This window comes from Herpailurus yagouaroundi, unplaced genomic scaffold, assembly GCF_014898765.1.
Source record: "Herpailurus yagouaroundi ecotype Mexico unplaced genomic scaffold, PumYag 183, whole genome shotgun sequence".
In the NCBI taxonomy this organism is placed as follows: domain Eukaryota; kingdom Metazoa; phylum Chordata; class Mammalia; order Carnivora; family Felidae; genus Herpailurus; species Herpailurus yagouaroundi.
The window spans coordinates 16,405,710-16,420,060 of NW_024412414.1; the positions used below are offsets into that span (position 1 = coordinate 16,405,710).

General features: G+C 38.5%; 1 protein-coding gene across 1 annotated transcript in view; it reads left to right on the plus strand.

Moving 5' to 3' along the window:
- Positions 1–14,351, plus strand: part of SHQ1 (SHQ1, H/ACA ribonucleoprotein assembly factor) — a 99,661-nt gene that overhangs the window by 29,582 nt on the left and 55,728 nt on the right. The window contains exons 7-9 of the mRNA XM_040492158.1: positions 3,781–3,935; positions 5,998–6,051; positions 8,865–8,988. Coding sequence (XP_040348092.1) covers positions 3,781–3,935; positions 5,998–6,051; positions 8,865–8,988 — 333 coding nt within the window. The remainder of the gene's footprint in view (positions 1–3,780; positions 3,936–5,997; positions 6,052–8,864; positions 8,989–14,351) is intronic.

A 14,351-nucleotide genomic window follows, 5' to 3' on the forward strand; every position in this document is an offset into this window, starting at 1 on the left:
AGTTGGAGCTAGACACGTGAGCATGCAGCTAGTGACTTCCCCGCTGACTCCCTTTGCTCTCCTTCTTCGCCCTCAGCGTGGTCCTGTGCCTAAGTCCTGGGTGATGGGAAATGACGGAAGTGGTGTGTGCCCTGGCCCCGGTCTTGAAGGAACTTGCCGTCTTAGGCTGCTTGCCCATTGGTTAGGAAATGGTAAACACCTGGAACAGCTTTCTTAGATGCATAGTTGGAAGTCATATGATGGAGATGCTGATGCCTCACCAGTCCTGGATCATTCACTCAGAATAGTAGTGTGGGAGACAAACTTCTGTTGCAGAGAAGCCACTGTATTTTGGGGTCTCTTGGTTAGCAGTTTAGCCTGTCCTTACCTAAATGTAACAGGCAATTCTAAAATCTGGAGAAAGAGCCTTTTAAAGTTTTGTTTTGTTTTGTTTTGCTTTGTTTTGAACTACGTTAGTATGAACCACTGGAACTGGAAGCAAAATGCTCCTCTTTATTGGGCCTAACTTTTTAAGTGAATTTGAAACTAATGGTCTGATAGGGCATGGAACGAGAGTTAAAGATTACTTTGCAAGGTAAAAGGTTGATAACCTTTTTTTTAGAGGTAGCTTAAAATATCTAGATGCTTAAGTTTCTTTAGAAATCGCTCTAAAGTCTGAGAACAAACTGAGGGCTGATGGGGGGTGGGGGGGGTGGTGATGGGTATTGAAGAGGGCATCTTTTGGGATGAGCACTGGGTGTTGTATGGAAACCAATTTGACAATAAATTTCATATATTTAAAAAAAAAAGAAATCGCTCTAAGGTAAGTAGCAGGCCATGTTTTACTTACACTAGCTAGGAACTGAGTACACTTATGATGTTAGTTGTTACTCTTTCTGTAAATCTTGCTCTAAGGTAAGATGCATTTTACTTCATATATATGATAATAACCGATAATGCTCATATTGTTTTAAAAAAATTTTTTTTAACATTTATTCATATTTGAGAGACAGAAGGGTGTGTGAACTGGGGAGGGGCAGAGAGAGAGGGAGACAGAATCCAAAGCAGGTTCCAGGCTCTGAGCTGTCAGCACAGAGCCTAATGCGGGGCTTGAACTTACTGCCTACAAGACCATCACCTGAGCTGAAATTGGATGCTTAACCTACTGAGCCACCCAGGAGCCCCTGAAAATGCTCATGTTTTAATGTGAGAAAATAGATCCTTGATGATAGCTTGTCTATATTGTAAACATCAGAGGAAAGTTAGAACTTCAGCCTTATATACTTGCTTACCTTACCAATGTAGACATAAAGGTTTTTTTTTTTTTTTTTAACTATTAGCATTTATTAAGTACTTCGTTTTTTTTTTTTTTTTTAGTCAAGGCAGCCAAATACTGGGTAAGGTGGTTTGTGAAAAGAAATAGCTTTTCTCTGTCCTATCAAAAATTACTGGAAATGGGGGGGGGGGGAGAATATTGTATTTACAAGCCACTAAAGCTGAAAATGCTTGGAAATAATTGTTAGTAAGAAAACAACAGATCTATTTGACAAAGCTAATAGTTCGGTACAGTGGGGAAAAGATGGATTACTGACCAAACTGTGCTGGTGCAATTAACTGTTTACCTGGAATTAACCAGAATCCTTTAACATGAAAAAATTACTTCCAGATGGATTAAAAACTTAAGATTTTAGAAAGGAAACTGTAAATCTTAAAGAAAAGATGAGAGGTTTCATGTACATTTTCAGGAGTTGGGGAAACTTATTGGAGACTGTCAATCCAGAATCTTTTTTTTTTTTTTTTAAAGATGGATGTATTTGGCTACATGCAAAAAAATAGATAAATCAATGGCAAAGGATCCCATAAACAAAGTCAGTAGAGATACAGTCGATTTGGAGATATGACTAGGGTTCATATCTATAACAGCAAGTTCTTAAAAATTTGATAAGACAAGCCATCCAATAGAAAAAAGTGGGCAAAACACATTGAATGGTTCGTTCAGAGGTTGCCAGCAAACCTATAAAATAATGCTTAAAGTTTAGCAGTTAGAAAAATACTAACCGCAGTAACAGTGGTATATCATTGTATTAGGTTTCTTTTGCTGTGTAACCAATTACCACAAATTAGAAACAGTTCTAATTTGACTCATTTTCCATGGCTCAGGACTCGAGTTTGCTAGCTGGGTTCTCTGCTCAGGGTCTTATCAGGGTGTACATAAATATGGCCATCTTCTCTTTTCTTTTTTCATATGTGTTGGTAGCTATGTTCTTTTCTGGACCTCAGGGTTCTTTTCCAGGCTCATTTGATGGTTGGCAGAATTCTGTTCTTGCATCTGTAGAACTAAGGTCCCAGTGCCCTTACTGGCTGTCAGCTGGAGGCTACTCTCACATCTCACAGCCCCCCACACTCTCCTGCCAAACAGCCTTCTAACAACATGGCATCTTATTTCTTCAAAACCAGCGGTGAGTCTCTGGCTCCAGTCTGTTCTTTAAAGCGACATAATCATGACAGTGACTGTCCGATCACCATTGCCATATTCTTTTGGATAGAAGCAAGTCACAGATTCTGCCCACATTCACTGGGTCTCCTCTTAGAATTCTTCATACTACAGTCACTTCCTATCTGTTAAAATGGAAATGAGTAGGAAAAGCAATGATATTTATCGCTGGGTGGGAGGGATGGGTGTAGAAGGAGAACTTGTATCCAGGGCCATTAAAAAGGAGAGTTGTAGCCTTTAAATAAAGTATTCTTAAAAAACAGATGCACTTTTTAACCCAGTGAATTTACTCTCGGGAATCTCTTTTATAGAAATAAAACCTCCCAGTATCCAAGGATGTGTGGTAAGGACATTTATGCAGTCTTACTAGCGGTGGCAGAAAACTGGAAGCATAGTGGATGCCCATCAGTAGGGGGAGTGGTTGGATAGAGCATACCACACCATGGAATATTCTGCGCCTTTACAAAAATTAGCTAAGTGCCAGTTGACTTGGAGAGATTTGCCAGAGTTATTCAGTGAGGTAGGCTAGGTGGAAAAAAAGGATTGAATTCTATGGGTGGGGGAGGGAGGATCATATAAATTCCTTTGTAAATGTTTATGTGTCTGTATAGCATTACATGATTATAGAGAAAAATATGAAATGATATATACTAGAATTTTAATGTGGGGGAGGCTGTTGTTGAAGATGTAGACAGGGTGAAAGCCAGAGAAGAAAAGACACACTGTTGAAAAGAACCATCTTCTTCCCACAAGTCAAATATGTGTGATGTGGTCCCATTTGTGTGTTATGTAGGTAATACTTTGTGTCTAAAAGATATTAATAGATACTTTGCCCTTAGCATTGCCTATTATATGGGAATATTCCTATTCTTTTGTATAGAACTTTCAAAATGGATAAGGAATATTTACAGAGTGCTTTATTTAACCATTATGTTTTCTGTTCTCAAACTGTGTTATCTGAATTTTAAAGTCAATAGCTCTGGCATTTAGATGCCTTGAATACAGGACAGTGTAGCAAAAAAGAGGGGGCATCCCGGAAGTAAGGAATAAATACTGTTTAGACATTTCTCCTTTATTTAGCTCTACTAGGGTTTGAGCAGATGCACAGCCCTTAATAAAACTGTGAAGCCTAGTTTAAAAGTTCCTTCTATATTCAGAGTTAAATTACTCTTATTTCAGTTTCTATAATCGAAGTTCTAATTTTGACAAATCCTCCGCACTGGGTTTTTTTTTTTTTTTTTTTTTTTTTTTTTTTTTTTTGCAAAACTGAATGGAGTGTTTCATTTTTAAATGCATTTTTTTCCTAGTGTCTTTTTCTGAAGAAGAGAAATATCAGCTGCGAAAATTTGTCAATAAATCTTACCTACTGGACAAGAGAGCTCTTCGCCAAGTGTACTACAGTTTGATTGATATCCTTCTGGCATATTGCTATGAAACTCGTGTCACTGAAGGAGAGAAGAACGTAAGTGCACACGTGTCTGTGCATGTTGGCATACGTGAGCAGACTAAATCAACTCTAAGGCGTCACTCCTGTGGAGAGTAAGCCCTGTTGGGATGATTTATTTGGGGGATGCTCCTGGCAGAGCTGCACGTGCGTGTTAGTGGTGGGTACCGATGTGAGCACATATTGCTGGCTTGTTCTTTTTTCCTTCTCTCTCTGCGCATCAGTGTCTATCACATGGTGGAGGGGGGCAATAAAGCTGAGGGTAGAGAAAGGATATCCTGAACTCTCATCTCTTTAGGAGACGACTTGTTCAAAGAGGGCTGTTTCCATGTGACACTTGACATTGGCAAGAGGTGAACTTTACCATACCCATTTACATTCTCTGGCCAAGCTGTCCATGAGCAGATGTGAGGTATATCTATTTTACAAAAAAGGGAATCTGAGCATTTTTCTGCAGGTGTCCCTCAATTTATATAGTATGTATGCTTCTGAAAAAATTACACGTAAATTACATTTTGAAAAACCTGAATCCTATCTTTTTTGCTATTTATTTATTTATTTATTTATTTAAAAAAAAATTTTTTTTTTCAACGTTTATTTATTTTTGGGACAGAGAGAGACAGCATGAACGGGGGAGGGGCAGAGAGAGAGGGAGACACAGAATCGGAAACAGGCTCCAGGCTCCGAGCCATCCGCCCAGAGCCTGACGCGGGGCTCGAACTCACGGACTGCGAGATCGTGACCTGGCTGAAGTCGGACGCTTAACCGACTGCGCCACCCAGGCGCCCCTCTTTTTTGCTATTTAAAGAAATCTTGTAAAAGTAAAACCTTTTGTAAAGAACATTATTTCTTAAATGGTCTTGTTTTAATAATATAAACATTTTTTGGATCTCTTCTTGATCCACATTTGATTTTATAAATGAAGAGTTTAACGTCTTTCTCACCTATTTCAGTGATCATACATTTTAAAAAGGCTGAAGAACCAAAAAAGTCTTTCCAGTCCATGTGCCCCTGCAGCTGTTTATAATTGTACTTGCTCAAGAGTTGTTTTCAAGCTGAGCATATGCTCTCCTTTTTTTTAAATTATGCAGATAATTCATATCAGTATAAAAGGAAAATATAGGTATGAAAAAAATAATTAAAATTTCCCATAATCTCAGCCACTAGAAATAGCTACTGTTATAAGGAGATAGATCTCTTCATCCAGTCTTTCATTGTGTACGTGTGTATGTGTATTTAAACTGGGTCACGATGTATATTATTTAATCTGCTTTTCTCACCATCACAGCATTAGCATAGTATTAGGATTAGAATTTGATATGTGCCAAATTTTCTGTTGTTAGGATTCTGAAAATTTCAAAGGTGACTCTTGGGATTTGCATTTGACTCCCAAATGAATATTAACGAGTATATCACGGGCACACTATAGCTGGAAATGGTTTTTGTTTCCGTTCATCGTTTAAGGATACTGTACTTGGAGAAAATATTTTCTTTTATGAAAAAAGTACTTCACATTATTGCTTAAGGAAATGAGTGAGTCTGTTCAGTCATGCCTGATAAAATTGACCATTTTTGATTCTTTTATTTGCATGTTTGATGCCGCGAAGTCTTGCAACTTCAAGACCTTCTCTAGAATGCACTTACTCTCACAAGCCTTCTCTGAAAGGCCATATTTCGAGCATCTTTTTAAGTGCCACAGTCAGCCCTTCAGCATTATCTTTGAGTCCTTTGGCAGATTACTTACAGAATGTTTGGATAAGTTAGTTGAGAAGGACAGTAATTGAGCAAACATCACTTTGCTTTAAGTTTTAGTTTCAAAGCCCCTGCTTGTTCGCTCTTATGTTCTGGTACTCTTATCAGTGGAGAAGCTTTACTTTGTGAAATCCCAAGGAAAGTAGGCAGAAACTTGCCTTTGATAGCTTCTGCAAAGCAATTATTTTTCCTCAGCCACAGACGCTTCTTAGTTCTTATGTATGGCAGTACTACTGAGACACTGGTTGAGTGAATGGATATATTTACTTTATTTTTGAATGACTTTACCTCGAAAATGACACTGCTCTTTTCTCCAAAACAAATGAAGGTTGAGTCTGCATGGAACATTAGAAAACTGAGTCCCACACTGTGCTGGTTTGAGGTATGATTTTCATTTGCAGTTCTTGCCATTTTGTTTGTTTGGAAAGTTCTTTTTTCTGTCGCCATTAGTTTGTTGTGGGTAATTCAAGCAATTCCTTAACTTTTTTAAAGTGGAAACTTGATTATACAAGTTTTTCCCCCCCATCTTTTTAAATAAAATTCTGATTGTGTTTGTAACTCTTCTAATGAAGCTAGATAGGGTATTGTAGCATTTGGGAGAAGGAGAACAGCGTTTGTAAGTTGGTGAGTATTGGGGCTCAGAGCTCAAAGTTGGGAAACAAACCTAGGTGATAATTCTACTAGGGGCCATTTCCTGACCATCAAAAGCTGTGCTAATAAGCCTTTTATATGTATTACCTCTCCTGTTCATTCCAGTCTGTGAGATAAGTATTACTGCTATGTTACAGACGATGAAGCTTAGATCATAGAGTTTAAATAACTTGTCCAAGGTCCTACAAGTAGTATGGTCAGATCTGATAACTCTTCTAGTATAGTAATCATTGTTTTTATAAATACTTCCCAGTAAATCGTTTTGTAGATCTTATCAAAAATATCAGAGGATGCCATTTTAAAATTTACTGGCTCTGAACAAATTGTTGAATGTAAAAACAGCAGTTAAAAGTAGAAGGGCACCTGATGGCCTGATGGCTCAGTCCGTTGAGTGTCCGACTCTTGATTTCGGTTGAGGTCATGATCTCAAAATTCGTGAGATCGAGCCCCACGTCGGGCTCTGCGCTGTCAGCGTGCTCCTCCTCACTCACACACACGCTTTCTTTCTCAAAATAAAGAAACATTTAAAAAAGTTTTTAGGGGTGCCTGTCTGGCTCAGTTGGTAGAGCATGTGACTCTTGAACTTGGAGTCATGAATTTGAGCCTCCCACTGGGTGTACATACTACTTAAAAAAAAAAAAGAAAGAACAAAAGCTAGCATGTAAAATAATAAAAGCTAGCATGTAAAAAAAAAAAAAAATGTCATTTTACACAACTAACAGTTGCATCATCAATTAAGTCAATTAGTTTTTTGCTTTTCCAGTTTAGGCCTCCCGAGTGGCTCAGTCAGTTGAACATTGGCTCAGGTCTTGATCTCGCCGTTTGTGGGTTCTAGCCCCAAGTTGGGCTTTGTCCTGACAGTGTGGAGCCCACTTGAGATTCTCTGTCTCCCTTTCTTTCTCTCTTGTTTTCTGCTCTCTCTCAAAAATAAACATTAGAAAAAAAATCCCAGATACAGTACATTGTAAGTTATAAAATCAAGGTTGTTTCATGGCATCACTTTTTTTTACAGTTTATTTGTTTTGAGACAGAAAAAGCATGGGTGCATGGGGCGGGGTGGTGGGGACGGGCAGAGAGAAGAGAGGGAACATCCCAAGGAGGATCCATTCTGTCAGCTCAGATCCTGACAACGACACGGGGCTCAATCTCACAAACCAAAAGATCATGAGCTGAGCCAAACACTCAACTGACTGAGCCACCCAGGCGCCCTTCATGGCATCACTTTGTTTAAATAATAGATAAGATGGGAACAGGAACTGAAACATTCAGCTTTGTTAGAGAGTTTTGCTACTCCAGAGAATGTTCCATGAACTAATGGCTTGACCAGCATCTCAGCTGGGAGCTTGTTAGAGAATCTCAGTCCAGACCCACTGAAGCAGAACCTGTAGCAAGATCTCCAGGGATTCGTATCCATGTTAAAGATGGAGGAGCACTGCTCCCTAGACTTCATTTGAGTTCTACTTATTGCCGTGATCAGCATATAAGGGAGAAACTGGATTTGGTAATAATGGCATCTATTACTGATGTTGAAAACAAAGTAGTCAGTAACTGAAGAGTTTCATAGTTCTTTTATTAAAATCTACATGAATAAATTCACCTATATGTGATTTCATTTTGAAATTTTTATTGATTTTGAGATAACTTAGAATTGCCAGAGCTATTGAGAGCTATGTGAAATTTTTATTAGTTTTTGGTAGAATTTTTAAAAAGTTTATAGTTCTTTTTAGGTATAAACTGTTCTTTGTGAGATACTCAATATTCTTAATCAGATCTCTCATTTGTTAAGGATTAATATACATGGAAATTTTTCTGCTCCCTTAGTTTTACTTTTATATTTTAAGTTTTATATATGGGTTACGTTTTTCATACAGTTTTAATCAAAATCCAATTAAAAAACAATTTTGTGCAAAATTGCCTTCGTCTAGTGTTTTCAGTAAGTTTTGAATTGCTGATGGTTTCAGTTTGATACTGTTCAAGATAAAGTACTTTTTTCAAGAAAGCACTTTTCTCTTTGATAAGTGAAAGCAAATTACTGAAATAAATACCATGTTTTTCTCATGCCCTAAACACTAAAAAAGAAGAAAAAGAAAAAGTAGAAGAAGAGGGAGACCGTGAACACACTTCACTAAAGAGTTCTCCATCTTTCATCTACACCATCTTGAGTGGTCCTAAAGGACAAAAACATGAAACATATATCATTTAACAGTGTCTTTTATGTGCATCTGTATTTTGTTAGTACCATGTGTTTTAGATTCATATTTGTAATTCTTAAAGGACTTTTTGAAACTTTCCTGCTGCATATGTGATTTTTAAGGAGCATTTGTGATATCTTGATGAAGTATGAGAAATTACAAGGACTGCAATTAAATATTTTATTGTAAGGTGTACAAAAAGAATCTCATTTCACGGTTTTATATTTCTCTCTTGCATGGCTTTGTGATGATCCGAACTTATAGTTTTTAATTGAGAGTAGTTTCATATTTCGTTGTGTCCTTTTATTTATGTAATATGGAAATGATTACTTACTTAAACTATACTTCACAGACTTGGACTAATGTTCATGAAATCCTGGTGTCTTTTGGAAGAAGAGTTTTATGCTACCCACTTTATCGCCACTTCAAGCTGGTGATGAAAGCTTACAGAGACACTATAAAGATCTTGCAACTAGGTAAGATACTCCTGTGCTTGCAGATTTGAGAGGGAAAAAGTTATGTTTTTAGTCTGTGAGGATGTAGTCATGATTTTTTGCTTCTCTATGCATAAATCAGTAATGAAGATCATCAAATCCAATCACTTCTCCCTGCCAAGTATAAAAAGCAATGGTTCGTCTCTGTAGATACACTCTTTTCTGAGAGCTGCTGGGAGGGGCAGTGGAGAAGGTACACAGGATTCCAGACCAGTTCGTATTAAAGTAGAGTGCATCATTTAGTATTTCTTGGAAGCCTGCAGTTTTCTAGGCACTATGCTAGGATTGTGGGTATAATAATAATAAGATCTGTTCCCTGTTTCTGTGCAGTTTACAGTTTTGCCAGGGCGACAGATGACAAGTAAACAATTCCATTATAGAGTGAGAAGTGCTCTGCTGGGGCATGTAGTGATCACAGGGACGGGGCACAGAACCTGGACTTGGGAGGTCAAGAAAGACTTTCCAAACAACAGCACAGCTACTCTGAGGACCTTTGACTATTGCAAATCTAACCTGAAGAGACAAACATTTCCTGGTTTTAAGGATGTGGAAAATTTTGAGCTCTGAAACAAATTCCGAAGTGACTATAACAGTATCGTTGGATTAAGTATATAATTTCCAAAGTAATGAATTTGAAGGTGGCAGCATCCGTTTGTATGGATTAGTTCTGGCACATTTATTTAAAAGTCACTTTCCATCCTTTATGGTCATTTCTTCTATTCTTCCCTGGGGAGTCTCGTTGTTCCTTGGTCCTTAGGTAAAATACTTCTAGGTGTAGGTTTTCAGACTTGAGGGTAAGAAGGAGAAAGTAAGGAAGCTCTTCCCTTTACACCCACTTGACGTCATTGGCTTGAAAGGAAGAATCCCATCTCCAACGTTTGTCGCTCCTAGAGGTATTCCTAGGTTTTTCTTTGACTTCTGTGTGACATATCACCTTCTATCCTGGAAGCAGAAAATCAGTTTTGAAGTAGATTTTTTTAAGGTAGACAATAATTATCAAAATGAATTATGGTTAAATGAAAGATACTTTTTATTAATCCAGTTGGTTTAGGCCATCTGTATTTTATTTCAAAGGATTGTTGCTTGTAAAATTGCAGAGCTACTACCTTTGAAAAAAATCAGTCTTTCTTAACTCATAGGTAGAAAAGAAACTGCTTTGTTTTTTATGTTATTTCTTCTTGCCCCCCTTTTTTTTTTTAGATGTTTATTGATTTCTTTTTGAGAGACAGAGACAGGGTGAGAGCGGGGAGGGGTAGAAAGAGAGGGAGACACAGAATCCAAAGCAGGCTCCAGGCTCTGAGCTGTCAGTACAGAGCCCGACGTGGGGCTCAGACTCACAAACGGTGAGAACACGACTTGAGCCAAAGTCAGATGCTTAACCAGCTGAGCCACCCAGGCACCCCTCTTCTTGACTTTTAAGAGGTTTCTTGAATTGTAAAAAATTACCTTGAAAGATCAACCTACTATAAGTGACTTGAACTTGAGTTACATGTCACAATTAATTACTTGTTTGTATTAGATGATCTGTGCGTTATTCATAGATTTAAACAATGAGAGTAAATTTGCGATTATCCTGTTACATCATGGTTTCCAGATGGAAAACTGGCAAAAAACCCATGCGTGTGTGTGGGCGTGCACTCAGGCACATAGTTGCTACTCTTTATTCTGGGGAGTAATCTAGTTCTCTGAATTTTTATTTGAAAAGTAATCAGTTCTGTGATTACCTAACCAGAAATAAATTCGATTGTGTCGACTTACGTGGTAATCGATTACTCTAATAGTTTTAGTAGGTGAGAAGTGAAATTTAGACTTAGCTTTACATCTTTATCCATCTGACAAGAAATAGTCTTATCAGCTGTGTCTTGATAGCAACAGAAACCTTAGGTAACACACTTGAGGTCTGTCTGCTGAAAATGAGTGGGAAGCCTCTATAAACTGTACACAACATGTTCTGTGGCTGATTTGGGTTGTGGTTAGTTAGTTAGTTAGTTCTGAGACAGAGCTGGGTTGTCCAGAATTCCCACCATAAGCTATGGGGAACACAAGCTCCGAATGAGGGTTGTAACCTGTGTTTATCCAGGTGGATGGCACAGGGACGCCATTATTGCCATTGAAGAGTCTTGTGTGTTTGGATACCCCATGATTTCAATGGGGATAGCTCTTCTGTGGCATTGAATGTTTTCCAAAAATGAATTTGTGTCTACTTATAATTCAAAATGCAATCACACTTTTTATTAGAAAGGTCTGTTGAGTGCCTGCATAGTTTGAAAGTAATGAATAACTCTCCAAATAACTCTCCCCCAAAGAAATATTGATCTTAACTGGAATGAGCTTTCAAAACCAATGTAGCAAGGCTTCAGAATCTACAGAAAATTTCATTATAATGGAATGACTACAATCTGAATTTTTATTTTGTTTGTGTAAGATCTGAATCATGAATTTGCCTTGAGTGACTTCATAGTAGCCTTCCAAGGGATTCTTTACTGGGCCTTTGGCTATTTTCAAGTTTGTGTTCCTTCTCTCACCCCTTCCCCACCTCTGAAAGACTGTGTACGCTGATCTCTTGCTGTTGCTGTATGTCTAATCCAAATTCCTTTAAGGGCAGAAAACCTATGTTGTCCTTTTAAGTATTGTTTTAGCGTTTAACGCAGGACCTTGCGCACGGAGTTTCTTTCCCTGGATCAGTACCCTTTGGGCCACATGATCATCCCCCCTTTTTGTTTCTGTCCTGTTTTAAGCAACTTTTACTTCCTCCTCCCAGTTTCATTCTTTAGGATTAAGTAGGTCGAATCCTTGATGGAAGCATTGCTTGGCTGCTGTTACTCACCAGAATTAAATGAAAAAAGAGATGAAAAGAGAACAGCTTTTCTAATATGCCTTGAAATTTTATTCTGTTTAGAAGTGGTATGGTTTAAGTTGATTATATACTTGTCACTATTTATTAGTTGTGCTAATATCTACATTTCATTAATCTCTTTGATGGCGCTCATCATCTTCTCTGCTCTTGCTGGGCTTTTGAACATATAATGTAACTATTATATGGAAGATGCTGAACATCATGGGAAACAGCTTAGTTTTTTCTCTCAGTTCCCCCTTTGAACTCATTCTGTCTGTTCTTTTATTGTTTCTGGATGGAATATATAACCTATAAATATCATATCACATACACACCTATCTTATATAATAGGTATTCTTTAAATTTTTATGTCACTTTAAATTACAAGAATCTCTTTTAAGTACCTAAAACGTCCTCTTTGAACTTGATTAAAAAAGTAAATCTTCCCTTCCCCATCCCCAGCCTGCCTCAGGTTGGGAAGCCAGTACTGGGGGTGAAAGGGGTGGGGGTCCTCTTTGCTGTTCCAGAGCAAGCTTCCACACAGCCACCACAGGCTGCTCCTTCCTGCTTCTCACTGGTGGGCTTTTATCAGGTATGAGTCAGTCACCAGTCTTTGTACCCCACAATTTCTAGGGGTGATAGGTTACACTCTCTAGGGGACTCTCTTAAAATTCCCTTTCTCTTGGTTTATGGTGACCAGAAGGTAGTTCCTCCCCTCCCCCATGGAGAGTGGTTGAAACCCCATAACACTGTAGTTTTATCCAAAGAGATTTTCTGGACTTGTTTTCCTTAAACTCCTGGAGGTCACTGTTGGGCTGAGGGGGGTCATAAATCACCAGTTTTTTGTTCGTCCCTCTGTAACTTTAGCATAGAGAGGTTAGTATCTCTTTTTAAAATATGGGAATACTTGCTATTTGTTTTGTCCTTTGTGGGGCTCATTGGAAATGAGTCAGAAAGAGTCCTGCCTTTCTATGCTCGTATAGGAATAAAAAACCGCAGCTGCCATATTAACTATTTTCTGTGGGCCAGTGCTAGGCTTCATTCCTCAGGTACCTTATCTCATTTCGTCCATTTTGCAGATAGAAGACAAGCTCAGAGAAGCTCAGTGACTTGCCCAGGGTCACACAACTATTAGTTGGTAGAGCCTAGACTTGACACCGGGTCTATCTGCCTCAAAGTCTATGGCTTTTGATGTGTTGAAATAGTTATAAATGAAATGGTATGAAGCCTGGGATTTGCTTCAGAATAATCCACAAGGGGTTGGGGGAAAGTGGGCCAGGTGCAGGTGAAACAAGGTTGGCCCTCAGTTGCTAGCTGCTTAAAGTTGAGTGATGTAGTTCACTATCCTGTAGTCTCCATTTGCATGTGATTTTCCTTTATAAAAGATTTTTGTTTTTGTTTTTTAAGTGTGGGTTCTTAACCACTGTGCTTAAATTTATTCACCATTTTATGGAAAACATTGTAATTCTTGATCAGACAGTTGTATACATATTTTTTTTGGCTAATGAAAACATATGTGTGAAATAATCTTTTTTGGTTCTGTGGGTTTTTTTGTTTTTTAAAGACTTTATTTAAAAAAATTTTTTTTTTTTTGTTTTTTGAAAGAGTGCACATATGCAAGCAGGGGAGGGACAGAGAGAGAGGGAGAGAGTACCTTAAGCCGGCTCCATGCTCAGGGTGGAGCCCAACACGGGGCTCTCTAAGGACAGTGAGATCATGACCTGAGCCCAAATCAAGAGTTGGATGCTCGGGGCACCTGGGTGGCGCAGTCGGTTAAGCGTCCGACTTCAGCCAGGTCACCATCTCGCGGTCCGTGAGTTCAAGCCCCGCGTCAGGCTCTGGGCTGATGGTTCAGAGCCTGGAGCCTGTTTCTGATTCTGTGTCTCCCTCTCTCTCTGCCCCTCCCCTGTTCATGCTCTGTCTCTCTCTGTCCCAAAAATACATAAACGTTGGGAAAAAAAAAAAAAAAGAGTTGGATGCTTAACTGACTGAGCCACCCAGATGCCCCAAAAGATTTTATTTTTAAGTAATATTTCCACCCAGCGTGGGGTTTGAACTCACAGCCCTGAGATCAACAGTCGCATGCTCTACCAACTGAGTCAGCCAGGTGCCCTGGTTCTGTTTTGTTTTTAAGACTATCAGAAACCTACCTTTCTATAAATGTTTGACTTCTGAGGACTCGTAGCCACATGTCAGGCTATAACCCAAGAAACAGCCTTCAGGAGATTAGTTATTGTTGCCATCCAAAAGCTGATTTTACTTCATATAATTAATAGGCCTATGTATGAGTCATTGTTGGACTTAATCATCATTTTTTCAGAAATGACTGCCTTACTTAGCCCTTCTGTAAATAGATATAATAGTACATTCTATGTGAAAGATAAGAAGAACCATAGCACGGGGCTTGGGACTGTTCTTTTTCTTTAAGGAAAGCAATTGTCCAAGAAATTGGGGTATGACAAGTATATTGTGTGAATCCGAGTTCTGATGCAACCTTGAAGATAAATGA